Source organism: Branchiostoma lanceolatum, chromosome 7 (genome assembly GCF_035083965.1).
Source record: "Branchiostoma lanceolatum isolate klBraLanc5 chromosome 7, klBraLanc5.hap2, whole genome shotgun sequence".
Classification (NCBI taxonomy): domain Eukaryota; kingdom Metazoa; phylum Chordata; class Leptocardii; order Amphioxiformes; family Branchiostomatidae; genus Branchiostoma; species Branchiostoma lanceolatum.
The window spans coordinates 207,838-235,125 of NC_089728.1; the positions used below are offsets into that span (position 1 = coordinate 207,838).

At 47.4% G+C, this 27,288-nt stretch overlaps 2 protein-coding genes across 9 annotated transcripts; one reads left to right on the forward strand and one right to left on the reverse strand.

The window, feature by feature from the left end:
* Positions 1 to 1,031: 1,031 nt before the first annotated feature.
* On the reverse strand, positions 1,032 to 3,880 carry LOC136438460 (GATOR1 complex protein NPRL2-like). The gene is made up of 4 exons (XM_066433257.1): positions 3,408 to 3,880; positions 2,876 to 3,019; positions 1,991 to 2,280; positions 1,032 to 1,577 (listed from the first exon to the last, which is right to left on the reverse strand). Exons 1-4 carry the CDS (start codon positions 3,807 to 3,809, stop codon positions 1,256 to 1,258), a joined length of 1,158 nt encoding a protein of 385 aa, XP_066289354.1. The 5' UTR covers positions 3,810 to 3,880; the 3' UTR covers positions 1,032 to 1,255.
* Positions 3,881 to 4,612: 732 nt separating this feature from the next.
* Positions 4,613 to 25,611, forward strand: LOC136438458 (alanine--tRNA ligase, cytoplasmic-like). Of its 8 annotated transcripts, none has more exons than XM_066433250.1 (21): positions 4,613 to 4,642; positions 5,177 to 5,206; positions 8,277 to 8,396; positions 9,664 to 9,852; positions 10,081 to 10,226; positions 10,461 to 10,652; positions 10,932 to 11,076; positions 11,517 to 11,662; positions 11,985 to 12,093; positions 12,452 to 12,602; positions 12,941 to 13,065; positions 13,600 to 13,744; positions 14,377 to 14,546; positions 14,994 to 15,245; positions 15,725 to 15,865; positions 17,049 to 17,161; positions 21,883 to 21,991; positions 22,225 to 22,353; positions 22,992 to 23,111; positions 23,729 to 23,929; positions 24,121 to 25,611. In XM_066433250.1, exons 1-21 carry the CDS (start codon positions 4,628 to 4,630, stop codon positions 24,295 to 24,297), a joined length of 2,925 nt encoding a protein of 974 aa, XP_066289347.1. In that variant the 5' UTR covers positions 4,613 to 4,627; the 3' UTR covers positions 24,298 to 25,611. The 8 variants fall into 8 exon arrangements, with proteins under 8 accessions (XP_066289347.1, XP_066289346.1, XP_066289345.1 ...); XM_066433249.1 differs by lacking the exon at positions 5,177 to 5,206 and adding an exon at positions 6,463 to 6,492; XM_066433248.1 differs by lacking the exon at positions 5,177 to 5,206 and having other exon boundaries at positions 8,247 to 8,396.
* The last annotated feature ends 1,677 nt before the right edge of the window (positions 25,612 to 27,288 follow it).

A 27,288-nucleotide genomic window follows, 5' to 3' on the forward strand; every position in this document is an offset into this window, starting at 1 on the left:
GAACGTGATAATGATTATCAGGGGGTATGCAGCTATTCAGCGATGTAGTGTTTTTCATCGCGTCCTCTATCAAAACAGATGAGACGGACTGACTGTTCAATTATATATAATGATTATGAACTGGTCCAGTACAGTAAAATATCACACGACCTCAACTCCCCGGGGGCCCCTACTTTGCCCCTGATGGGGCCATATGGGGGTATTCAAATGTAGATGTATATTGTCCATCCTAACAAGAAATGTATCTTTATTATCAAATGATTATCATACATGTAGACCATTTCTTCTTATTTACATATCTACTAAGAATACCGTATTCTCAAATAAAGGGACCTACAAATACACTGACGTACATTGGAGCAAGGAAGTTTAATATATTTGACAAATATAACCTCCTTGCTTGGAAGTATTCGCCATACTTTTAATACCAGACTGGTAGTCATAGTAATGAAAAGCGCCTCCTAGCACCAGTGATATGCATGACAGCAAAGCATTTTGCCAGACTGTCTTGTTCAGAAATATCACATGCTGAGACATCCAGGTTCACATATACAAAGTCTCCAGTTTTCCTTTATGACATCAGGTCAGCAGAACATCACTAACAAGACTCACGTCTGCTGATGTAAAGGACAGGAACTGACATCACTCCATGGCCAGCCCTCAGCTCAGACATATGTACATCTATTTACTTACTTGATGACAAACTGTTCACATACTTGATGTTATCGAATAATCAATCTGTAATTGAGAAACTCTGTGAATTCGTGTACACATGTCTCAAGAAGAGAGAAGTAGCGTGTAAACTTTAGAAGTAGATAGAACATAGAATAGTTTTCTTCATTTTTTTTCTGTTATTACAATGCACAATTGTATTACTTATAATGCATTTAGCCCGGAAGGGCATGAACATGCAATAAACATGAATGATATGTACATCTATTTACATGTATGTATTCCTGCTCTACTCCCAGCAGATGACAATGTAGAAGTCACTCTGTTTATGTTTACATATATACTCCTGTTCATTTCAGTTCTATTTCCAGCAGACGACGATGTGCGGGTCGCTCTCGACCTTGTCCTCGAGTTCCTGGTAGGTCATGCCGGTTTTACAGCAGATCTCGTCTTTATTTATTTGTTTGTTTATTTATTTCCAGCAGACGACGATGTGCGGGTCGCTCTCGACCTTGTCCTCCAGCTCCTGGTAGGTCATGCCAGTTTTACAGCAGATCTCGTCTTTATTTATTTGTTTGTTTATTTATTTCCAGCAGACGACGATGTGTGGGTCACTCTCGACCTTGTCCTCCAGCTCCTGGTAGGTCATGCCGGTTTTGCAGCAGATCTCGTCGTAGCTGTGGAGTCCCGTCATCCAGCGGGTCCAGGGCCTGGCGCTCCCGAAGTCCGAGGCCGTCAGCTTGACCGGGTACTTCTTCACACGGCGGATCAGCCCCTTCGTCAGGCCGAACTGGATCAGGCGGCGCTCGTCCACGTTCTGCAGCTGCGCCGCGTGCCGCGTGCACAGGTCCCGCACCGTGGTTCCCGCGCCCAGACCGCAGTACAGCACGAACACGTCCCGGAACCTGGGGGGGCGACAAGGTGGTCTTTTGGTTAAAGCTCTTGACTTATAATCTGAAGGTTCTGGGTTCGAATGGCTAGCAGCCCCCATTGTTGTGCCCTTTGAAAAGGCACGTTGCACCTATTCACTTACTCTACTGACAGGTGAAATGAGTACCTACTACTCTTGGTTAGGCATGTAAAGTGGTAAATCCTCCGTTCAGTTAATCCTAATCTAGAAAAGTGTGAGTGAGTGAGTGAGTGAGTGAGTGAGTGAGTGAGTGAGTGAGTGAGTGAGTGAGTGTAAAGATGAATAACGTTACCTGGGCGGGGTGCTGCCGGGGTGTGTGAGTGAGTGAGTGAGTGAGTGAGTGAGTGAGTGAGTGAGTGAGTGAGTGAGTGAGTGAGTGAGTGAGAGTGTAAAGATGAATAACGTTACCTGGGCGGGGTGCTGCCGGGGTGTTTGGAGACGTAGGCGAGACACTCCGCCTGCAGTCGGGCGTCCTGCACCAGGGAGTGGACGTCAGGTGTGCACACATACACGTTGGAGTACTGGAAGATGGGCAGCAGAGTGATGACCCCGTAGTACAGCATGTTCTGCACGCAGATCCGCACCAGGTTGATGTCCACGTCCGCCTCCTGAGCGATCCGCATCACGTGGTTGAACCCGTCGATGTACGGCAGGATCTGCTGCGTCGTCAGGTCCCACTGGCTCGATACAAACGACTCCTGGGGGATATACAGGGTCAGACATGTCAGTACAGTAGTACAACAGTGCATCAGACTCGTATGTGTGTGGGATCTGCTAGGTCGTCAGGTCCCACTGGCTCGATACAAACGACTCCTGGGGGATATACAGGATCAGACATGTCTGTACAGTAGTACAACAGTACATCAGACTCGTATGTGTGTGGGATCTGCTAGGTTGTCAGGTCCCACTGGCTCGATACAAACGACTCCTGGGGGGAGTATACCACATCAGACATGTCTGTAACATTACACATGCAGGGATCTGCAGCAGTACAGCAGACATGTATGTATGTCACATTGTGGGATCTGCTAGGTCGTCCGGTCCCACTGGCTGGATACAAACGACTCCTGGGGGGGAAGAATTTGAAATGTGACTTCCTAGTGGCAACTGAGTATTTTGTGATATGAAAGAAGTATTCAGCAAACTATGCAGTGATCACGGGTTACAGTTACCTTGTCTTGGAGGAACACAGGTACATGGTCATGGTGCTTAACCTTCTCCCTGCTGCCTAACCCTGTTACGAATGCAACTTTGTTGCCAGAAAACTTCCTCAGAGAAGGTTGAAGACTCTACCTTGTCTTGAAGGAACACAGGCACATGGTGCTCCAGCACGACTTGAGGCTCCTCGGAGGTCGGCACGACCTTCAGGTGGAGCGTGTTGGACTCGTTGATGGGGACGCTGCAGGTGCCGCAGGTGTTCAGCTGGGTCAACAGCTCCTGGACGGGAAAAGGAAGATTTCTTATGATTCCCTTTCCTTGTTTCTTTCTGTCCTGACTTCGTTCAAGTGTTCAGCTGGGTTAACAACTCTTAAAGGGACAGGGAAAGGGTAAAAAAAGAATTATCATTTGTAGTTTATGTTTCTCTGTCCTTCCATCCATCAGTCCTGTAGCCTTGTTATTTTACAGACCAAAAATACTTCTCTGAAGACCTTTTAAGCTTGTATAGACCACTCATTCTCATCCATGCATGTTGTACAAAGCAGCACGCATTCACACATTAACTATTTTGTAGTTTGTTTTTGACCGTAAGAAGTCACTGTACTTTCCATCACGTCATTATAAAGCTTCTGTTCTCATCACCCTGCCACGCCCCCGCCCCTCCCACCTTCATGACTTCCGGTAGTTTCAGCTTGCTCTGCTCGTCCGACAGGAATCCGGTCTCCATCTCCAGCGTGGTGAGGTAGCCCGCCAGCTTCTTCACCACGGGCTCGTACCGCTGGCTGTCGGCGTCCGACCCGAACACGAAGCACAGGTTGAACAGCAGCGCGTTCCGCGAGTACTTGGCGTTCTCTATGCACACGGGACAGCCGATGATCCTGTGTCCGAGCGCGTCCAGCGTGATCAGCTTGTTCTGTAGCTGCGGTTTGGTGATGATGTAGATGTGGACGGAGTCGAACAGTTTCTGGGAGATGTAGTCCTCGGGAACCTGGAACGTGATCTTGGGCCCCGCCACGGGGTGGAACTCGCTGAAGAAAATGCAGCGGATTTTGTTCCGCCCGGCCGCCATCTTGGCGCGGACTGGTATAAAGTCTCCCGGCGTAAAGCGGCCTAGTTAATGAGTTAACGAGTAATCATCATCACTTGGAAACACTTTACACAATCAAAAATCTTTGTTCTCTCTATTAACGCATTTCTAAATCGCCCTTACTGCTGATTTGTGCAACGTTGATAATTTAGATGCATCAAGATGTACATAAATCGTACTATTTTATCAAGCGTCAGTGTACGGTGTGTTGCGCGTCCCTTCCGTGTTGCATGGCAAGTCGGCCAGTGAAGGCTCACACGTTTACTGAAGTTTCACAACATATGTGACCACTTGGAGGTTTATTTAGGGACATCTACAGGAAGGTTAACATAAACAAGACGAGGTGAGTGCTTGTCGTGTGGACCTGAAGCTAGATAAGGGATATTTCGCCCTGTGTGCGTGTCGCACGGACGCGGCATGGTTGCGTCATGCATGCTGCCGCCCCCCTCCCCACCCGGCCTGTTCTACCGGAATGGTTTCTTCTGTAACTGCCGAGTCGTGCTTTGTCATGATAGTCAGTGACGTAATGGTCAATATCGGGTATTTCTTACAGACTCTTGCAAAGATACATGTAAGGATTTCGTCATTTCACCCGGAAATGGTATAAAGATCAGCTGTTTGGAGTTTCTGGATTATTCTTTAATTCCTGCCTGAGCAGAGACTGAACAGACTGAAGCCAAATCTACAGTGAGTCGGTTTGACATGGCCATGATTGTGTTTACCTGTTTCTCCTGTGTCTGTGTGTCTCTCCCCTCTACTGAAGCAGTTCTCCATATAAAGTCGTCTCCTCTCCATCAAAGATGACGGGCGATCTGGTCAGTCATTTCTTGTGTTTTCTCTTTCTTTTTCATCTTCTGTTTTGATTTCTTGCTGTTTACATTATTATTCCTTTTTGCCATCACTTGCTCATTTTGTTTTGTGTTATGTTTCAGTCTGAGTGCTTTAATCAACAATAGTTTAATACACTCATTCTTCTTGACATCTTTAAGAATTTGTTTTAACTTTTACTTGAAAAGTTAATGTAAAAACCAGATGTCAGGCAACAGGTATTTTCCCTGGCAGAAGACGCACCTGTACTTCAGGTGCAACTCCCTCCTTCAGGCCTGGTTTGTTTATTTCCTGACCGGTGAGCAGGTGCAGGACATGTTTGTTGTGTTGTTGTTTATTTGTTTGTTTGTTGTTTACAGATGCCGCAGCTGGACCTGACCGGTGAGCAGGTGCAGGACATGTTTGTTGTGTTGTTGTTTATTTGTTTGTTTGTTGTTTCCAGATGCCGCAGCTGGACCTGACCGGTGAGCAGGTGCAGGACATGTTTGTTGTGTTGTTGTTTATGTGTTTGTTGTTTACAGATGCCGCAGCTGGACCTGACAGGTGAGCAGGTGCGGGACATGTTTGTTGTGTTGTTGTTTATGTGTTTGTTGTTTCCAGATGCCGCAGCTGGACCTGACCGGTGAGCAGGTGCAGGACATGTTTGTTGTGTTGTTGTTTATGTGTTTGTTGTTTCCAGATGCCGCAGCTGGACCTGACCGGTGAGCAGGTGCAGGACATGTTTGTTGTGTTGTTGTTGTTTATTTGTTTGTTGTTTACAGATGCCGCAGCTGGACCTGACCGGTGAGCAGGTGCAGGACATGTTTTGTTGTGTTGTTTATGTGTTTGTTGTTTCCAGATGCCGCAGCTGGACCTGACAGGTGAGCAGGTGCAGGACATGTTTGTTGTGTTGTTGTTTGTTTATTTGTTTGTTGTTTACAGATGCCGCAGCTGGACCTGACCGGTGAGCAGGTGCAGGACATGTTTGTTGTGTTGTTTATTTGTTTGTTTGTTGTTTCCAGATGCCGCAGCTGGACCTGACCGGTGAGCAGGTGCAGGACATGTTTGTTGTGTTGTTTATTTGTTTGTTTGTTGTTTCCAGATGCCGCAGCTGGACCTGACCGGTGAGCAGGTGCAGGACATGTTTGTTGTGTTGTTGTTGTTTATGTGTTTGTTGTTTCCAGATGCCGCAGCTGGACCTGACAGGTGAGCAGGTGCAGGACATGTTTGTTGTGTTGTTGTTGTTTATGTGTTTGTTGTTTCCAGATGCCGCAGCTGGACCTGACCGGTGAGCAGGTGCGGGACATGTTTGTTGTGTTGTTGTTTGTTTATTTGTTTGTTGTTTACAGATGCCGCAGCTGGACCTGACCGGTGAGCAGGTGCAGGACATGTTTGTTGTGTTGTTTATTTGTTTGTTTGTTGTTTCCAGATGCCGCAGCTGGACCTGACAGGTGAGCAGGTGTAGGACATGTTTGTTGTGTTGTTGTTTATGTGTTTGTTGTTTCCAGATGCCGCAGCTGGACCTGACAGGTGAGCAGGTGCAGGACATGTTTGTTGTGTTGTTTATTTGTTTGTTTGTTGTTTCCAGATGCCGCAGCTGGACCTGACAGGTGAGCAGGTGTAGGACATGTTTGTTGTGTTGTTTGTTTATTTGTTTGTTGTTTACAGATGCCGCAGCTGGACCTGACCGGTGAGCAGGTGCAGGACATGTTTGTTGTGTTGTTTATTTGTTTGTTTGTTGTTTCCAGATGCCGCAGCTGGACCTGACCGGTGAGCAGGTGCAGGACATGTTTGTTGTGTTGTTTATTTGTTTGTTTGTTGTTTCCAGATGCCGCAGCTGGACCTGACAGGTGAGCAGGTGCAGGACATGTTTGTTGTGTTGTTTATTTGTTTGTTTGTTGTTTCCAGATGCCGCAGCTGGACCTGACAGGTGAGCAGGTGCAGGACATGTTTGTTGTGTTGTTGTTTATGTGTTTGTTGTTTACAGATGCCGCAGCTGGACCTGACCGGTGAGCAGGTGCAGGACATGTTTGTTGTGTTGTTTATTTGTTTGTTTGTTGTTTCCAGATGCCGCAGCTGGACCTGACAGGTGAGCAGGTGCAGGACATGTTTGTTGTGTTGTTGTTTGTTTATTTGTTTGTTGTTTACAGATGCCGCAGCTGGACCTGACAGGTGAGCAGGTGCGGGACATGTTTGTTGTGTTGTTTATTTGTTTGTTTGTTGTTTCCAGATGCCGCAGCTGGACCTGACCGGTGAGCAGGTGTAGGACATGTTTGTTGTGTTGTTGTTGTTTATGTGTTTGTTGTTTCCAGATGCCGCAGCTGGACCTGACCGGTGAGCAGGTGCGGGACATGTTTGTTGTGTTGTTGTTGTTTATTTGTTTGTTGTTTCCAGATGCCGCAGCTGGACCTGACCGGTGAGCAGGTGCAGGACATGTTTGTTGTGTTGTTGTTGTTTATTTGTTTGTTGTTTCCAGATGCCGCAGCTGGACCTGACCGGTGAGCAGGTGCAGGACATGTTTGTTGTGTTGTTGTTTATGTGTTTGTTGTTTCCAGATGCCGCAGCTGGACCTGACCGGTGAGCAGGTGTAGGACATGTTTGTTGTGTTGTTGTTGTTTATTTGTTTGTTGTTTCCAGATGCCGCAGCTGGACCTGACAGGTGAGCAGGTGTAGGACATGTTTGTTGTGTTGTTGTTGTTTATTTGTTTGTTGTTTCCAGATGCCGCAGCTGGACCTGACCGGTGAGCAGGTGCGGGACATGTTTGTTGTGTTGTTGTTGTTTATTTGTTTGTTGTTTCCAGATGCCGCAGCTGGACCTGACCGGTGAGCAGGTGTAGGACATGTTTGTTGTGTTGTTGTTGTTTATTTGTTTGTTGTTTCCAGATGCCGCAGCTGGACCTGACCGGTGAGCAGGTGCAGGACATGTTTGTTGTGTTGTTGTTTATGTGTTTGTTGTTTCCAGATGCCGCAGCTGGACCTGACCGGTGAGCAGGTGTAGGACATGTTTGTTGTGTTGTTGTTGTTTATTTGTTTGTTGTTTCCAGATGCCGCAGCTGGACCTGACAGGTGAGCAGGTGTAGGACATGTTTGTTGTGTTGTTGTTGTTTATTTGTTTGTTGTTTCCAGATGCCGCAGCTGGACCTGACCGGTGAGCAGGTGCAGGACATGTTTGTTGTGTTGTTGTTTATGTGTTTGTTGTTTCCAGATGCCGCAGCTGGACCTGACCGGTGAGCAGGTGTAGGACATGTTTGTTGTGTTGTTGTTGTTTATTTGTTTGTTGTTTCCAGATGCCGCAGCTGGACCTGACCGGTGAGCAGGTGTAGGACATGTTTGTTGTGTTGTTGTTGTTTATTTGTTTGTTGTTTCCAGATGCCGCAGCTGGACCTGACCGGTGAGCAGGTGCAGGACATGTTTGTTGTGTTGTTGTTTATGTGTTTGTTGTTTCCAGATGCCGCAGCTGGACCTGACCGGTGAGCAGGTGTAGGACATGTTTGTTGTGTTGTTGTTGTTTATTTGTTTGTTGTTTCCAGATGCCGCAGCTGGACCTGACAGGTGAGCAGGTGCAGGACATGTTTGTTGTGTTGTTGTTGTTTATTTGTTTGTTGTTTCCAGATGCCGCAGCTGGACCTGACCGGTGAGCAGGTGCGGGACATGTTCATTAAGTACTTTGAGGAGAAGCACGAGCACCTGGAGGTCCACTCCTCCTCCACCATCCCGCTGGACGACCCCACTCTGCTCTTCGCCAACGCTGGGATGAACCAGGTTAGTCTGTTAACTCATTAACTAACCCATTAACCTAGCATTAACTAGTGATCACTCCTCCTCCATCCCGCTGGACAACCCCACGCTCCTCTTCGCCAATGCCGGGATGAACCAGGTTAGTCTGTTAATCATTAACTAACCCATTAACCTAGCATTAACTAGTTATCACTCCTCCACCATCCCGCTGGACAACCCCACTCTGCTCTTCGCCAACGCTGGGATGAACCAGGTTAGTCTGTTAACCCATTAACTAACCCATTAACCTAACATTAACTAGTGATCACTCCTCCACCATCCCGCTGGACGACCCCACGCTCCTCTTCGCCAACGCTGGGATGAACCAGGTTAGTCTGTTAACCCATTAACTAACCCATTAACCTAACATTAACTAGTGATCACTCCTCCACCATCCCGCTGGACGACCCCACGCTCCTCTTCGCCAACGCTGGGATGAACCAGGTTAGTCTGTTAACTCATTAACTAACCAATTAACTCATTAACTAACCCATTAACCTAGCATTAACTAGTTATCACTCCTCCACCAACCCGCTGGACGACCCCACTCTCCTCTTTGCCAATGCTGGGATGAACCAGGTTAGTCTGTTAACTCATTGACTAACCCATTAACCTAGCATTAACTAGTTATCACTCTTCCACCATCCCGCTGGACGACCCCACTCTGCTCTTCGCCAATGCTGGGATGAACCAGGTTAGTCTGTTAACTCATTAACTAACCAATTAACACATTAACTAACCCATTAACCTAGCATTAACTAGTTATCACTCCTCCACCATCCCGCTGGACGACCCCAAGCTGCTCTTCGCCAACGCTGGGATGAACCAGGTTAGTCTGTTAACTCATTAACTAACCCATTAACCTACAGGTAACTCTAGATCTCCCGGAGGTCTGCCACTCCATCGTGCCATGTATTTTGGTCCGTTTGTAAATTAAAGATAAAAATTAGGGGTGTTGTTCTCCTGTGTTGTTTCTTCATGCCAGTTGGCACCCAGTCTATCATCACTATATCAGGTCCCAGCGGTCCCTTCAGTTGTCCCCACAGTTCAAGACTCAAAGTACTTCCCATCTATCCTAGCGACAACCTGTTGAACTGCAGGTGTTTATTTGTGTGTTTATTTCCCACAGTTCAAGCTGATATTCCCAAAACCAATCCTTGGTGACCCAATGTGGACTCACAGTACTTTACCTTGTATCCTAGCAGCTTCCAGTGGAACTGCAAGTGTTAATTTGTGTGTCTTTTCCCCACAGTTCAAGCCGATATTCCAGGGCATGGTGGATCCCAGCAGCCCCATGGCAAAGTACCGCCGGGTTGTGAACTCGCAGAAGTGCATCCGCGCCGGCGGCAAGCACAACGACCTTGACGACGTGGGCAAGGACGTTTACCACCACACGTTCTTCGAGATGTTGGGAAACTGGTCCTTCGGGGACTACTTCAAGGTACTGAGACGGGCAGGTTCTTGCCCTTCCTCCTTTTTGGTGACATTGTGTGTGATGCTCTGTTTCGTCAAAAAGCAGTTACTCAAGCAACTGGATATAATTTTGAAAATTCTATCCGGTTGCTTGGGTAACTGTATTTTGGCATATCTTATTACCTGGATATCTAATCTTCATCAACGTGATGCTCTTTTTATTTCTTTGTTTTGTTTATTTGTTTGTTTATGACAGAAAGAGGCGTGTGCGTGGGCCTGGGACCTGCTGGTGAACGGGTACCAGCTGGAGAAGGAGCGGATGTACGTCACGTACTTCGGCGGGAACGAGGACCAGGGTCTGCAGCCCGACCTCGACTGCCGCCAGATCTGGCTGGACCTGGGGTGAGTCTCTCTGTTCTGTCATTGGTCAGGGCTGGACCTGGGGTGAGTCTTTCTGTTCTGTCATTGGTCAGGGCTGGACCTGGGGTGAGTCTCTCTGTTCTGTCATTGGTCAGGGCTGGACCTGGGGTGAGTCTTTCTGTCATTGGTCAGGGCTGGACCTGGGGTGAGTCTTTCTGTCATTGGTTAGGGTGTGGGTTAGGGTCCTTTCCTGACTCTAGCTTCCCTCCCCTGCAGTGTTGCTGAGGACCGTATCCTCCCTGGATCCATGAAGGATAACTTCTGGGAGATGGGGGAGGTCGGGCCGTGCGGACCGTGCTCTGAGATCCACTACGACCGCGTCGGCGGGCGCGACGCCTCTCACCTGGTCAACATGGACGTGCCCGAGGTGCTGGAGATCTGGAACCTCGTCTTCATGCAGAACAACAGGTGAGACAGGTGGGAACTACAGGTGAGACAGGTGAGAGAGTGATCAGCGTATCATCAACACTAGAGGTGCTGCAACTCAGTTAGTAACATAGTTAGTGACACATGCATCAATATTTTATTTAGTCCAGTAGCTAACATACATTTTTATGTAGCTTGTCCTCCCGGACATAAAACAACAATTTACAAATGTTCATACACATACAAAGTTATTACAGTCAGTAACACAGTTAGTCCTAGCACAGGCATCTGTAGTGTTTACATGTTTGTTTCTTTACTTAGAGAGCCAGATGGCAGCATCACCAACCTGCCCAAGAAGAACATCGACTGCGGGATGGGCCTGGAGCGGATCACCTCCGTGGTGCAGGGCGTACTGTCCAACTACGACACCGACCTCTTCACGCCGTTCTTCGATGCAATACAGAAGGTAACCCCTAACCTTTAACCTTCACCCCTAACTATGACACCGACCTCTTCACACTGTTCTTCAATGCAATACAGAAGGTTGGAGGATGAAAACCTGTGACCTTTAACCTGTAACCCCTTCTATAAGATTGTCCTCTTCACACCCTTCTGCAAGTCACATTTTGGAATATTCTATTTCTTTTCAAGTTGGGTCAAATGTCAAGAAGGATAATTTGCTTGGCCGTGACATGATATTAAAACAATCAAGCTGAAAACAGATGCAGAGACATCTTGAGCTGGCTAAGACCCATGAAGAGATATTTTTTGCTGACTCCATGTTGCTGACCCTATGTTGCCCCTATGCCGTCCCCAGGCCACAGTAGTGCGCCCATACAGCATTAGGGTTAGGGTTACTTATAAATGAGACATGTTGCTGACCCTATGTTGCTGTTCTGTTCCCAGGCCACGGGAGTGCGCCCGTACAGCGGGAAGGTTGGTGCTGAGGACGCGGACGGCATCGACATGGCGTACCGCGTCCTGGCCGACCACGCCCGCACGCTCACCATCTCCATGTCTGATGGGGGAAAGCCCGACAACGTGGGCAGGGGGTGAGTACGAAGGAGGAAGGGGGTACAGGGGCAGGGGGTTGGTACAGGGAGGGGGGGGAGTACAGGGGGAGAGGCATCGACATGGCGTACCGGGTCCTGGCCGAACCACGCCCCCACACTCACCATCTCCATGTCTCACACTGAAGTAACCGCTTGGCTACCAATTCTCTATTTGTTACGGTGTTAGGCAGCAAAGGGAAGGTTAAATTGTTGTTCCAACACAAAACAGCCCCGTCCAATTTTGTATCGTTACTATGTTCCTCAGCCCCCTGAGTGCTTACTGAGACCAGGTCTGACTGTACTACTGTTTCTTGTTCCCCAGGTACGTGCTGAGGCGCATCCTGCGGCGCGGCGTGCGGTACGCCACAGAGAAGCTCAACGCTCCGCGCGGGTTCTTCGCCTCCCTGGTCGACGTGGCCGTGCAGACACTGGTAGGTCGTCTCAAGGTCATTGCAAATAAACCCAAAATTTCTCTTCAGGATTGACTTAGTTTATAAGATTCTATCTAAAACTCTTTTAGATCAAGATTGAAATTATCAAATTATCTTATTTTTAATGTTTTGCTGTTGCCCTCTCAAGGTAAGGCTGCTAAGACATTATTTAGGATATCCAATCAGCATCTTAAGCTTGTATGTAGTCTGCTGCAGCCTGTAAGTTTGCTGCTTGCCTCCAAATCCTCTCATTTCTGTAACAGAAGGGAGAATGTCAAAGGATTGTAGGTCAAATGTCACAATGAAATATAAAAAAACAGCTGTGACCTTCCCTCATGTCTTCGTATGGCCTTCACAGGGCAGTGCCTTCCCAGAAATCACCAAGGACCCTCAGATGGTGAAGGACATCATCAACGAGGAGGAGGAGCAGTTCCTGAAGACGCTGTCTCGCGGCAGGAGGGTTATGGAGAAGAGGATAACCCAGCTGGGAGACTCCAAGGTCGTGCCAGGTCAGGGGGTGTTCATGACCTTCGGTTTGAATAAAAACCCTGCAAATAAACTGGAGATGTGGAAAATTATGTTTACTGAATGGTATCAGTGCAATACTGTTGTTATGTGAGTGCTGCATTAGTGCTATATTACTGCCACATTAGTGCCGTCCTGATGCCACACTAGTGCCACAGTGTTCTAGCTTTGGATGTTACCAATATTGGACAGCAGTAGTCAAACCAGAGTTGTCCCTGCCTTTAGCAGGGCTGTCTAGCTGCTATACCTGGTCTCATGGCGGAGGGCTGGGTTAGTTGATAAGTTAAAGCTAAACCAGTTCTGTGTAACTGTGCTGCTCCAGGAGAGACTGCCTGGCTGTTATACGACACCTACGGTTTCCCGGTGGACCTGACCAGCCTCATGGCGGAGGAGAAGGGTCTGTCGCTGGACTGTGCCACGTACGAGGAGTGCAAGAAACAAGCTCAGGTCGGTAACTTCTCATCACTAGGAAACAAGCTCAGGTCGGTAACCTCATCGCTGCCCTGTTGGAACTTATCAGTCGCCACCATGTACAGTAGTGCCCTCGTCACTGGCTTGCAGCTAGATATGTAAAAGTTAAGCGTTGGCAGTCATGTTACCTGACTTTCAGCTCTTGTCTGATAACAACAGAGTCTGGGAAGCTCCATCAGTCTGACAATTTGAAAGTGTTCCTTGATTTGTGATATGATGTTAAGTTGGGCCATAGAAAAGATTGACACACCCTCTGCAAACATACAGCATCAGGTAGTTAGTTGGGTATGGTGAACATCACTGTTTGTGTTTCTTCTGTTTGAGACTTGGATCTGTTGAGACAAACCGATCACCTGTCTAACAGACACTTTGCTTGTTAGGAGAACTTGGAGAGCTTTTATGCAAGGTAACAGTTACTCAATCAAGTGGGTAGAATTTGGAAACGGTCAGGCGTTGGTTTCAATTACATTCTGGAGAACTGATTTGTAAGTTTGAACTGTTTGTTCCCAGATCCGTTCCCAGGGGAAAGGCGCGGGTGTTGACGACAGCGTGAACTTGGACGTGCACGCCATCAACGAGCTCCAGGAGAAAGGCTCGCCTCCCACCGACGACTCCGCAAAGTACCAGTACAGCCATGATGACAATGGAAACTATGGTAAGTACCAGTACAGCCATGATGACAATGGGAACTACGGTAAGTACCAGTACAGCCATGATGACAATGGGAACTACGGTAAGTACCAGTACAGCCATGACGACAATGGAAACTACGGTAAGTACCAGTACAGCCATGATGACAACGGAAACTATGGTAAGTGTCAGTACAGCCATGACGACAACGGAAACTATGGTGAGCGAACAAGCTTTTCAGCTATGTGGAAATGATGTAGAGGAAGTGGGCTGCGAGTTGTAGCTAACACTGTCCCCTGCCTCCCCAATGTTCCAGGCCTGCATTGTGGCCGTCATCTCGCTGTGGAGGGTTAGGGTTGGGTTAGGTTGGGGTTGGTGTCTGGTTAGGGTTGCCTGTGCTGACTGTAGGATTAAGGTTAGGTTGCTAGTGCTGACTGTTCCCTGCCTCCCCATCTCGATGCGGAGGGTTAGGGTTAGGGTTGGGTTAACCGGTTAGGTTCGGGTTGGGTTTGGGATTAGGGTTAGGTTGGGGTTAGTGTTGCTTGTGCTGACATGTCCACTGCCTCCCCATCTCGCTGCGGAGGGTTGGGGTTGGGTTGGAGTCGGGGTTAGGTTGGGGTTAGTGTTGCTTGTACTGACTGTTCCATGTTGCCCCAGTGTTCCAGCCCTGCACCGCGTCCGTCGTGTCGCTGCGGAGAGACAAACAGTTCCTACAGGAAGTCACCACGGGTCAGGAGTGCGGCGTCCTGCTGGACCGTACCAACTTCTACGCAGAGCAGGGGGGGCAGATTTACGACGAGGGGTACCTGGTGAAGGAGGATGATGAGGTGAGTCTGCCTCTTCTAGTAGCTAGAACAGAGGATTTTTTTTAATTATTCGATACCACATTGTATCTGGTGCTTGTAAGAGTTATACTGTTTTTTTTACAATTTTTTTAATCGACCAAAATTGGTGCGTAATACGGGGGGAGTCAGATTTCGCACGTTATTACAAGGTGAATTGCGCTAACTACTTCTAGTTATCTTGTAGATCACAAATCTGCTTCTTGTACTGCCAACTCTTTAAGCTGAAAATAGCAGAGCGAAGCTCATTATAAGCGATCATTCACAGATAGTTTAGTCCCCACTTTTCTCTTTTTTTAACATCTTAATGTAGCATCCATTGTTCTGAGATTTTCTCTGAATGAAGAAGCCCCTCTACAGGTAAGGTGTTACATTGTTTAGTGGAAGTGTGATGATTGCAGCAGTGCTTACCCTCCTCACGTCTGTCCCCAGGAAACCGAGTTTACAGTGAAGAACTGCCAGGTGCGAGGGGGCTACGTCATGCACATCGGCACGCTCGTCGGAACACTCAAGGTCGGGGACAAGGTCAAACTATTTGTTGACGAGGCGAGAAGAAGGCCCATCATGAGTAACCACACCTCCACACACGTGCTGAACTTCGCCCTGAGACAAGTCCTCGGGGAGGCGGACCAGAGAGGCTCGCTGGTCGCTCCGGACAGGCTGAGGTTCGACTTCTCAGCAAAGGTGGGCAAGTTTGCCACGTTTAGAGAACATGTGTTAACCCTCGAGCTGCTGAGGGAGCCATTTGGCACCAAATCTGTGTTGGTCATGAAAATAGGCAGCAGGGAGAAGGTTAAAATCTTCTACTAACATTGGTTCATCTGTGCAGCAGAAGTAAGAGAGATGACTTAGATATCTGTGTGTTACGTCTAATGGCAGTTATACCGGCTATATAGATACAGATACAGAAATGTTCACTAGTTTTATACACAGTACAACCTTGTCGGTGGTATTTACAGGGAAACTGTAGGTGCTGCAGTTTGTTGCAAGGTACCAGCTGTAACATTGCTGATTACAGACATTAGTGTACTTCACAGAAATCGTTCAGTCTGCTTTTGAAGCCAGTTTGTCTGGTTCTGTACATGTCTGTACATTCTGTAGGCAGTTTTGGTGTCAGTACTAGAAGGTGGGACATCTGACAAACCTTCTCTTTTGTTTACCAGGGCGCCATGACGACGGCCCAGATTAAGGAAGCGGAGAACATCTGTAACGAGGTCATTAAGAAGAACGAGCAGGTTTACGCCAAGGAGTCAGCGCTCGCGCAGGCCAAGGCTATCCAGGGGCTCAGGGCCGTGTTTGACGAGGTACGGAGTCACAAACACACACGCACACTCACTCACTCACTCACGAACCCACACACAAACTTTCTCACTCACTCACAAACACACACGCACACTCACTCACTCACTCACGAACCCACACACAAACTTTCTCACTCACTCACAAACACACACGCACACTCACTCACTCACTCACTCACGAACCCACACACAAACTTTCTCACTCACTCACAAACACACACGCACACACACTCACTCACGAACCCACACACAAACTTTCTCACTCACTCACAAACACACACGCACACTCACTCACGAACTCACGAACCCACACACAAACTTTCTCACTCACTCACAAACACACACGCACACACACTCACTCACGAACTCACGAACTCACACACAAACTTTCTCACTCACTCACAAACACACACGCACACTCACTCACTCACGAACCCACACACAAACTTTCTCACTCACTCACAAACACACACGCACACTCACTCACTCACGAACCCACACACAAACTTTCTCACTCACAAACACGCACACTCACTCACTCACGAACCCACACACAAACTTTCTCACTCACTCACAAACACACACGCACACACACTCACTCACGAACCCACACACAAACTTTCTCACTCACTCACAAACACACACGCACACTCACTCACGAACTCACGAACCCACACACAAACTTTCTCACTCACTCACAAACACACACGCACACTCACTCACTCACGAACCCACACACAAACTTTCTCACTCACTCACAAACACACACACACGCACACTCACTCACTCACGAACCCACTCACAAACTTTCTCACTCACTCACAAGGCTATCCAGGGTCTCAGGGCCGTGTACTGTTGTCTCTCTCATACTCACTCATTGTATATTCTTCAGACCAGGGCTGTCTTCTGGACCCGTCCCTCCATCCTGGGATAGAAATTCGCTTGTTGGGCCGGAAAGAAATTTCATCCCATCCCTTCAAGTAATCTCAACATGAAATTGATGAAAATATATCCTATGCCCTTGTCTATTATCATCTCAAATACGAACTTAAAACCACTGCGAACACATTTTCGCCCTACCGTAACATTAAAACAACACAAACTTAAATGCATTACAGTACTTGTTAATACATAATTATACTTATCACAACGTGTACTTAGACTGTACCATGTTAACTCCCCCCAGACCTACCCAGACCCGGTGCGAGTGTTGTCCATCGGCATCCCCGTGGAGGACATGCTGGCAGACCCCGCCAACCCTGCCGGGACCATCACGTCCGTGGAGTTCTGCGGGGGAACGTGAGTGTTCTGTAATGTTCTGTACTGCGGGGGAACGTGAGTGTTCTGTAATGTTCTGTACTGCGGGGGAACGTGAGTGTTCTGTAATGTTCAGTTCTGCGGGGGAACGTGAGTGTTCTGTAATGTTCTGTACTGCGGGGGAACGTGAGTGTTCTGTAATGTTCTGTACTGCGGGGGAACGTGAGTGTTCTGTAATGTTCTGTACTGGGGGAACGTGAGTGTTCTGTAATGTTCTGTACTGGGGGGAACGTGAGTGTTCTGTAATGTTCAGTTCTGCGGGGGAACGTGAGTGTTCTGTAATGTTCAGTACTGGGGGGAACGTGAGTGTTCTGTAATGTTCAGTTCTGCGGGGGAACGTGAGTGTTCTGTAATGTTCTGTACTGGGGGAACGTGAGTGTTCTGTAATGTTCTGTACTGGGGGGAACGTGAGTGTTCTGTAATGTTCAGTTCTGCGGGGGAACGTGAGTGTTCTGTAATGTTCTGTACTGCGGGGGAACGTGAGTGTTCTGTAATGATGATGATGATGAATGGTTTATTAAGAAAACTTACACAAACTGACAGTGGCAGTCAAATTCATGACCGAATTGTAGTCAGATTTACAAAAGTATCACCATTAGCCGACTAAGTAAAATCTGGTGATATATCTAAAATCATCAAACGTTAGATAAAGCAGTACATTTAAAAACCGGAATGCAAGACGACAACAAGGGTCCAACAGTGCGACATTCAGACAGAGCGTATGTGTGCCTTGCGGTAGTACATGTACATGTACATGTGAAATATTTCTAGCTCTTTTCACAACGATAATACACACACACATATTATATACATATACATATAATGTCATACAATGTCCATCACGTCTTACAGTTCATTCAATATCTTAGTCATCGCTGGGATGGCACTGGTTATGTATCGTTTAGTCCCAGTGGGCTGTTGGTAGCGAGCAGAGTTTCTGAGTTGCCTGCCATGCTGCTGACCATGGGTAAGGGGTAGCCACTTGGAGAAGCGAGCCGACCTTTCTGCTTTCACAGCAAAGTCAATACAAAGTTGTTGTCTGCGAGATGACAGGTGTGAAGATCCAGATGCTGGAGAGCTTCGCTGTACATCGTGAACTGACGTCCCATTATCATCCTGCAGGCTCTTCTCTGTACCCGCTCTAGGGAAGCCGACTGTCTCTGAGTTAGAGCTGAACCCCAGCATGGGACGGCGTACTCGAGTAAAGGTCTTATGTAGCCACAGTATATAGTGATCAGGTCTGCAACCGGTGCTCCTGAACGGCGCAACCTGCTTATGATGACCAGCCTTTTACTACTCTTGGACACCATGGTTTCCACTTGGTCATCCCATTTCAAGTCGGAGCGTATGTGGAGCCCTAGCAACCTAGCCTTTGTAGTAATGTCAAGAGTTTGTCCAGCAAGAGTCAGCACAGGTGGTTGTAGGGGGGTACGCACAAAGGAGAAATGCATGGCCTTGCATTTCTTAGGGTTTAATAACATGCGGTTGTCGGCAGCCCAGTTATCAAGGTTGTTCAGGTCAGATTGAAGCGATGTCGGGATTGAGATTTTTCTGACCTCTCCCAGATTGTAGTCGTCCACATACTTCCAGTATGAGTTCTCAGTGACTGGTCTAGCATCATTTATCATGGCCAGAAATAGGAGTGGTCCCATCAGGGTGCCCTGAGCTACTCCGCAGGTCAAATTTTCCCATTGCGATAATGCTCCCTGGTAACGAACGCGTTGTCTGCGGTTGGATACAAAGTTACATACCCAAGGGATGAGTGATGACCTTGCTCCGAGGCAAATGAGCTTGTTGATGGCCGTTGTATGACAGACGCGATCAAACGCTTTAGAAAAGTCCGTCAGAATCAGGGTCCCCACTGTGGATTTGTTTTCAGCTCCAGTGTAAAAGAAGTTGAGTAAGTCAATGAGGCAGTGAGTTGTAGAACATGCCTTCATATTCCCAAATTGTTTTGGGTCAACATGGGGCAAGATATCAGACATTATCCAAGCTGAAACGAAGCTTTCGCAGATCTTCGCGAATTGTGCTGTCAGTGACACAGGGCGAACCCTGTCGAGGTCGGCTGGGAGTTCTTTGGGAACCGGAACGACAATGGCTTCTTTCCATTGATCTGGTACTTTCCCATCTCTGACAGAAGAGTTCACAATGTCCGTCATTGGGGTCGCTAGCTCAAAAGCGAATTCCTGTATGAGTTTTGGTGGTATTTTGTCAGGTCCTGGGGCTTTGGACACCTTTATACGACTTAGTCGGTGGTACATGTCCCATATGCTTACTTGGGGAGGTGGAGTAGCAGGTAAGTAAGATGGTAATATACTACAATCAAGTGGGCTAAGTGCCTGGCAGATGGCTGACAAGTGTTTGTTAAGAGCGTCCGCTATACCTGCCCTGTTGTTCGGTTCTAAGCCCGGTACGTTGATCGTCGTGGAGGGAGCAGACCAATTTGCCACGCGGCGGATGGACTTGTGCCATTCCGATGGATAAGTCTTCTTCATGTGCTCGATGTGGTTCTTGTAGTGTGACTTCTTTTCACGAAGGATGTCCCTGGCGATCTTGTTCCGAAGAAATCTGTACAGAGTCCATTGGCCGAGACTGTGTGCTCGCTGCCTCTTGAGGATCAAGTTTTTTAATGCAGCAGTAAACCATGGCTTGTCTTTGTGGTGCAGTTTGGCTTTCTTCTGGGGAAAGAATCTGTCCATTGCTTCGTGGAGGATGCGGTAGAAGACTTCTGTCTTACTATCTACGGAGGCTTCCTCAAGTACTTCTTGCCAAGTGTGTGTCGTGATCCATCGACCGAATGCACGGAGACTAGAGTCCGGCATGGGACGTACAAGCACGTCCCTGGTTTTATTCGGCGTCTTCGGGCGGACCCTTGGTTGCCACCAAACTGCATTATGATCGCTATTTCCGATGGGATTAGTCACAACTGGAGCATTATAATAGGACTTCAGGTTGGTTATAACCACATCTAATGTAGCTTCACCGCGAGTTGGAGAGTTGACTACTTGTTGGAGTTGATGGGCCAGGAGGAGAGGCTTGTGGTCCAGTCGGTTGTAGTCTCCCGCGAATATCAATCCTATATCAGGGTGCAGTGCTCTCAACATGTCAGTAGTTGTGACTAGATGCTCTATCAGGAGGTCTTGATGTTTGGAATTGGGTGGTATATAGGTAGCGCAAATGACGATGGACGATACCTGGCGCGGAAGTCTAGTGGGCCTGAGACGTACCCATACACATTCGAGTTCCGGGGGCACTGTGACTTGGGGGATTGCTCTAGCCTGTATGCCTTCTATACTGTGGGGGAACGTGAGTGTTCTGTAATGTTCTGTACTGGGGGGAACGTGAGTGTTCTGTAATGTTCTGTACTGCGGGGGAACGTGAGTGTTCTGTAATGTTCTGTACTGCGGGGGAACGTGAGTGTTCTGTAATGTTCAGTTCTGCGGGGGAACGTGAGTGTTCTGTAATGTTCTGTACTGCGGGGGAACGTGAGTGTTCTGTAATGTTCAGCACTGGGGGGAACATGAGTGTTCTGTAATGTTCAGTACTGCGGGGGAACGTGAGTGTTCTGTAATGTTCAGTACTGCGGGGGAACGTGAGTGTTCTGTAATGTTCTGTACTGGGCGGGGGAACGTGAGTGTTCTGTAATGTTCTGTACTGGGCGGGGGAACGTGAGTGTTCTGTAATGTTCTGTACTGGGCGGGGGAACGTGAGTGTTCTGTAATGTTCTGTACTGGGCGGGGGAACGTGAGTGTTCTGTAATGTTCTGTACTGGGCGGGGGAACGTGAGTGTTCTGTAATGTTCTGTACTGGGCGGGGGAACGTGAGTGTTCTGTAATGTTCTGTACTGGGCGGGGGAACGTGAGTATTCTGTAATGTTCAGTACTGCGGGGGAACGTGAGTGTTCTGTAATGTTCTGTACTGGGGGAACGTGAGTGTTCTGTAATGTTCTGTACTGGGCGGGGGAACGTGAGTGTTCTGTAATGTTCTGTACTGCGGGGGAACGTGAGTGTTCTGTAATGTTCTGTACTGCGGGGGAACGTGAGTGTTCTGTAATGTTCTGTACTGCGGGGGAACGTGAGTGTTCTGTAATGTTCTGTACTGCGGGGGAACGTGAGTGTTCTGTAATGTTCTGTACTGCGGGGGAACGTGAGTGTTCTGTAATGATCTGTACTGGGCGGGGACATGAGTGTTCTGTAATGATCATATTCTTTGCTGGGCTCTGGGTCTGATTATAATCCAAATATTTGCCAGCAGTGAATAAGTGCTACCTCAGAATGTACCCAAGCTAAAAGTGAGTTAGATCTATTTAAATAGTCTTATCAATCGTTTTTAACTGATATTTAATGAAACTTTTAACCGTTGCCTGATGTATTTAGCCTCGCAATTTAGCCTTATAAGGGCTGCCATGAGGCCTGTCTGTCACATGATGACGAATAAACCAGTCTACTATTTTATTTAAGGTGAGGTGATGCCTTTCTGTTTGCTGCATTTTGCCCCTATGTGCAGCTTGCGGGGCTGGCCATGTTAGAGCCAAGGTGTGATGTATGAAAGCTGGTGGTTCCTGTGGGTTCTGTGTGGGAGTTAACCTTCTCCCTGCTGCCTGACTCTAACCAATAGAGAATGGGGTGCCAATGGCTACTTCAGTGTGCTAAAGGTTAAGGTGTGGTTTATCAAAGCGTTGTGATTGTATCATACTGCTGCAGGCATCTGCAGCGTGTGGGGCACGCAGGTGACCTTGTGATCGTGACGGAGGAGGCCATCGCGAAGGGCATCCGGCGTATCGTGGCTCTAACCGGACATCCCGCCCAACAGGTACGACGCCGTATGTCACTGAGACGTCTGTACTGGTTTATGATATCTGGACCTAACTGGTTTAGATACACACAACCTTTTTCTGAATTTCTCCAAACAGACTTAGTTACACAGTCTATAGATAACTCTGAACTTGAAAGTGGTAACCACCCCGACCTTGCTCTTTCATGACTCCTATGACTTTGCTCTTCCTATGACCTTTACAACTGTATGACCCCTGACCTTTGCCCCAGGCCCTGCGGAAGGCGAAGCAGCTGCAGGCTGAGCTGGCAGAGATCCGGCGCAGGACGGAGGACAACGTGGGGATGAGCAGCGTGTCGGTCCGGCAGGAGATCAACAAACTCATCGTGGAGCTGCTCGGGGTGAGAATCACTCACACTCACACATACACACACACACACACCCACGCATACACTCACCCACACATACACACACCCACACATACACACTCAGGAGATCAACAAACTCATCGTGGAGCTGCTCGGGGTGAGAAACACTCAAGCTCACACATACACACAAACACACACACACCCACGCATACACTCACCCACACAAACACACACCCACACACACTCACTCAGGAGATCAACAAACTCATCGTGGAGCTGCTGGGGGTGAGGCGCACAGGAAACACAAACTCTCACACAACCTCTCACACACTCACACTCACTCACACACCCTCTCTCACACTCACTCACACTCCTTCTCACACACCCACACACACACAGGAAATACATGTCGTTTAAATGTGTTTCTGAGAGACCTTCCAATGTTCCTGATGGAACATAATCCTACCTTCCTAGAAGCAGGCAAAGTTTGTAGAGAGTTTGGCAAAGTTAGTGTTAGACTACATATGATTTCTGTTGTGGGTAGTTGTAACAGTCTGTTGTTTCCCACAGCGCATTGCGTCAGCAGTCGTGCCCCAGTGGCAGATGAGATAGGGGAGGGGCTGAATAAGTGTTAGGGTGTAGGTCTTGTAACAGATGGTTGTTTCCCACAGCGTATTGCGTCAGCAGTCGTGCCCCAGTGGCAGAAGGACGAGATGCGGGAGGGGCTGAACGTCTTGAAGAAGAAGATCATTGACCTTGAGAAGGCTGCCAAGGCCGACATCGTCAAAACGGTAAGTTGACACACCAACAGACAGTCCAAGCTCTCAAACCTATTTTTTATTTCTTTAAACAATCTTAGACTAATGCATGGAATTTCTGGAAACCTCACATTTCGTTTTGTTACCTGATTTACAGTTTTGCAGCTTTTGAAAGCGCTTTCTTGCTTCTCCATATGTATACTGCCATTTCTAACATTCAGAATATAGTAACCTCCAAACCGTGTGAGTCTCCATGGCAAGAACCTTAGGTCTAAATACCAGTTAACGCAATTCAAATGTAGAACCGGTAGATATAGAAAGACTACACTACCGTACCTGGTTGACCTTCTCAATAACAAAGCACCACAGATAAGCACTTAGTAAGTAGATATTTTAGATTGAGTTTTGTTAATTAAGATATGTGATGTTTTAATGTAGGTATATCTGTTTGATTTTAAACTGATTGTAAGACATACCTCAGTTCAGCCAATAGGCTGCCTTTGTATGTTTGTGTCATGAAATGACAATAATAAACCATTCATATGTAAGATACATGTCAGAGAATGCACCATCTGTTAATTTGTGAAGGACGGAAAGTTGAAGCCGTGCCCATGTTTGTTGTTAATTGTTGTTTATTGTTTGTTTCCCAGGTTGTCGAGGCGACCAGGCAGGAAGTGGAGGCGACGCCGAACCAGGCGCTGGTTGTTCGGCGACTCGATGCCGGCGCGGACCTGAAGGCTCTGAACGAAGCCGTGAAGATCTACAAGTCCAAGTCCCCGCAGACCGCCGCCATGTTGTTCTCTGCAGACAGCCAGGCCGGCAAGGTCGTCCTGCAGTGCTGGGTGCCCAAGGTCAGTGGGGTGGATGTCAATAATTGATTCAACCTTTATTTGAAAAACAATTTAGACTTATGGGAGAGTGTTTAGCTCACTGAAGAGCTAATCTTCCACTGGTTGTGACAGAGAAGACAGACGCTATGTACAGTACTTACCCACACTCGGGGACTGAACCATGTGACATGTTTGCTTGTTTGTTTGTGCAGGAGGTTGTTACGAAGGGCCTGAAGGCTGGCGACTGGGTGAACCACGTGAAAGACGTGCTCGCTGCACGCGGAGGCGGGAAGGACAACACCGCCCAGGCCTCCGGAACCAACGTGGACGCGCTACCACAAGCCGTTACCATGGCGACGGACTTTGCCAACCTCAAACTCAGCAACTAAACAAACACCCCTCTATAGGAAGTGGGAGAATCCGAGGAAAGAGTATGCTGGCTACTGTTGAAGTTGGTGAATTGATGAATGGGGTGGAGAGTTGGAAATTGGTCTGACAGAGTTCTCTGCCATGCAATTTATAGCTAAGACTTTGAATTAAGCAGGAAGAAAGAATTACGTCTCAAACTCAAAGAAAGACATCTCCAGAAAACGTGTCAGAAAGACTTTTGCCACTTGGGATAATTTTTACTTAAGCTTTAAGCTGTTAAGATGATATGGGATATCAGGAAGTAAAATGACGATAAACTGTTTCTTTTGATCATGATTAGCTACTGAGAAAATGTTTATGAAAATAGCTGAAATATTATAGTAAGAATTAGAGTAACATAGGTTAATTTTTCTACACTGGTATCCTGGATGCCAGATATTGATAATCTCCAAGCAGATCTTCCAGAGGCAGAATCGATGTTGGCCACGATAGTGTCTGGTAGGCAATTCGGTTTGGGTTTCAGTTTCAGATTCTTTAGTAAAACCAAAAATGTCAGGATTTATTTATATCTATTTTACCACAAGTGTTCAACGTTCTGGTGTTTGTTAGATATTAACCAGTGCCAGTTTTCACATGGAACTTTCTGTCCATCTTGGTTGTCAAGAGCCATGCCCTTTACTTAATGATAACCCTTACACTTCCCTCACCTCGGCCCTTTTCCCCTGCTTGCCTGTTTGTCTTGATATAGAAATGAAAACAGAAGTTTATCAGATGATCCTTTGAAAAGGCAAAGTAACAGAAGGAAACACGTTTTACTAACCTCAATGTTGATATAAATCTGGGGTGTTAAAGCTTTATAGGATAACACTATCATATACTTGGGGGTGAAAAAGTTTGTGGAGATGATTGGTGGATATTTATTTTGCATTGTTCCAACTAAAGCACAGATGTCCCTGACTGCAACTCCAAATACAAAGTGGCCGCTTCTGAGTCTCTAAAAGAACGAAGTTAAATTCTGTGAAACAGACTCTGCAGAGTGAATATGATGAATGTGTTTCACGCAGATTGAAATATGGAACTATGAGTTCATCATGTCTAAACAGTTGAGTGGACAAACTCCATGTAATCTGTTGTTAACAGACTCGTGTATTTGTACAACACAGCACCATGTTATGGCAACCCAAGGCCGAAGTATTGTTGGATAATAGGTGGAGAATTGGGGTGTTTATTCAACACTTCAGCGCCATCTGTGCTGGGGTTTATTGGGTATCATAACTACCGAGTTGATAATGTCCCAGTGTGGACGGGGTTGATTAAACACAGTTGAGGAGCGAGGTATGTTTGTGGTTTGTTATTGGTGTGGATATGTAGGTCAGAGTTGGTGTGCCGTCTATGGGCAGCTGACATTACCAGTGCAAAGTGTGCTTATTAGCTCTAAGTGCAAAGACATCATCCTCCCAGTCCCAGGGCTCTTGGGGTTGGTCTTGATAGTTATCCTTGACACTCTTGCATCACCCCCTGAAATATTAAAAGCAGCTTCTGCGGCCCCGCCCAGCTGCAGTGGCGCACGCGATGTTTACCCTGGGTATGTTTTGTACACAAGAACTACCGGCTGTTGGAAAAACGTCAACAATAGACGCGGACCGTATATGTAGGCACTTACAGAAACGTGATCAGGAAACCACAAACGCGCCACGTGCCTTATTAGGAAGCAACGCATTTTCTATGAACTTGACACACGACATCGGGCGATTCGCAGCCTTGCTGGGAAATGTAATGTTACCCCTTTTCTCAGCATCAGAACTAGTTTTATGGTTAGTTTTCATTTGCTAGATGTCAGTTGTTTCTATTTTACTCAAAGTGACACCGCTCTGGAGTATCTTTCAGAACGAGCAGGATTTGCAATTACACGGATAAACGCCACGGCGCACATGGATGCTATCAGTAGAAGTAGCTGTGTCCTATCATCAAACGTGTTGAACTCCACGTTTTTAACATCTACGATCATTATGACGTTAACATGTGGAACCTGCAGCCCACGTCCCCGACCTTTCATCCCAACCTCAGTCCTTCCTTTGAGCTCCTCACCTGTCGCCAGGTGTGTTAAGTGTTCCTCACCTGTCGCCAGGTGTCGATGTTTGGGTTCCTCATAAAACTGCTGCTCCATAAAAACATGAGCCCTCCCGTTGCCCCACTCCTACAGCATGAAACATATAACGGAGAATGGTCTCCCAGCAGATGTGGGGGAGAAGCTTTTTGTCATTCTCGTCTTTTCTCATTTTAGACGTGCTTTCATTCCCATTGCTAATCATAAGTTGAACCTTTTGAAAAATAAAACAGTACATTTCAAACATGAAAAGCGGAAGGAAACAGAAGCTCGCTGAAACCTCACGTGATCACATCTTCTCGGAGCCGACACAGAAACCCGCCAGCTGCCGGGCAACTCTGAAGAGGCTCATGATGCGGGCTGTAAACCGGCAAGTGTCGTAAACGTGTTGCTACTCGAGGCCGGTGCGGGTCACAAGTGGGGGGCTCTGTCAACAACCATAACAGCGCGGCACGCCTGGCGCTTAAGTGGTTTTTAATGGGCTCGGGGAGAATGTAATGGCTGGAAAAGACAGGAGCATTCTCTCCCCTGTTTTCTCTTGTACCTCCCTGTGCTGAGGGAGCGACTGACTCAAAATTGTTACATCAGTGAATGAAGACACATACAGCTATCGTTAGGAAAGGAGGGCTAAGGGTGGAACTGTCTGGCACTTGGGACATAGCCTTGGGGGCAAACCAGCTTTAGCTCCTATACTAAAACAATAGGAGCTATTGTCCCCTTTTACTTCAACCTTGTCTTGACTTGTCTAATTTGCTTTCTATTGGACTATCAAAAAATTTGTCTTCTCCTTATTTGCATATCAATTCATAGTTCGTGGTTATAAACCTGCTGTTCAACTGATCTTGCTCACAGTCACTGACGAAAAGTAGTGGACGCTACTTGAAACGTCTGACCGTTTCCAAAA

Coding starts and splice junctions, on each gene's coding strand:
- LOC136438460 (XM_066433257.1), bottom strand. CDS start 3,809: ATGGCGGCCGGGCGGAACAAAATCCGCTGCATTTTCTTCAGCGAGTTC. Junction 3,020..3,407: donor AACTACCGGAAGTCATGAAG/GTGGGAGGGGCG, acceptor TTTCCCGTCCAG/GAGCTGTTGACCCAGCTGAA. Junction 1,578..1,990: donor CCCGGCAGCACCCCGCCCAG/GTAACGTTATTC, acceptor TCGCCCCCCCAG/GTTCCGGGACGTGTTCGTGC.
- LOC136438458 (XM_066433250.1), top strand. Junction 21,992..22,224: donor CCGGACATCCCGCCCAACAG/GTACGACGCCGT, acceptor CCTTTGCCCCAG/GCCCTGCGGAAGGCGAAGCA. Junction 22,354..22,991: donor TCATCGTGGAGCTGCTCGGG/GTGAGAATCACT, acceptor TGTTTCCCACAG/CGTATTGCGTCAGCAGTCGT.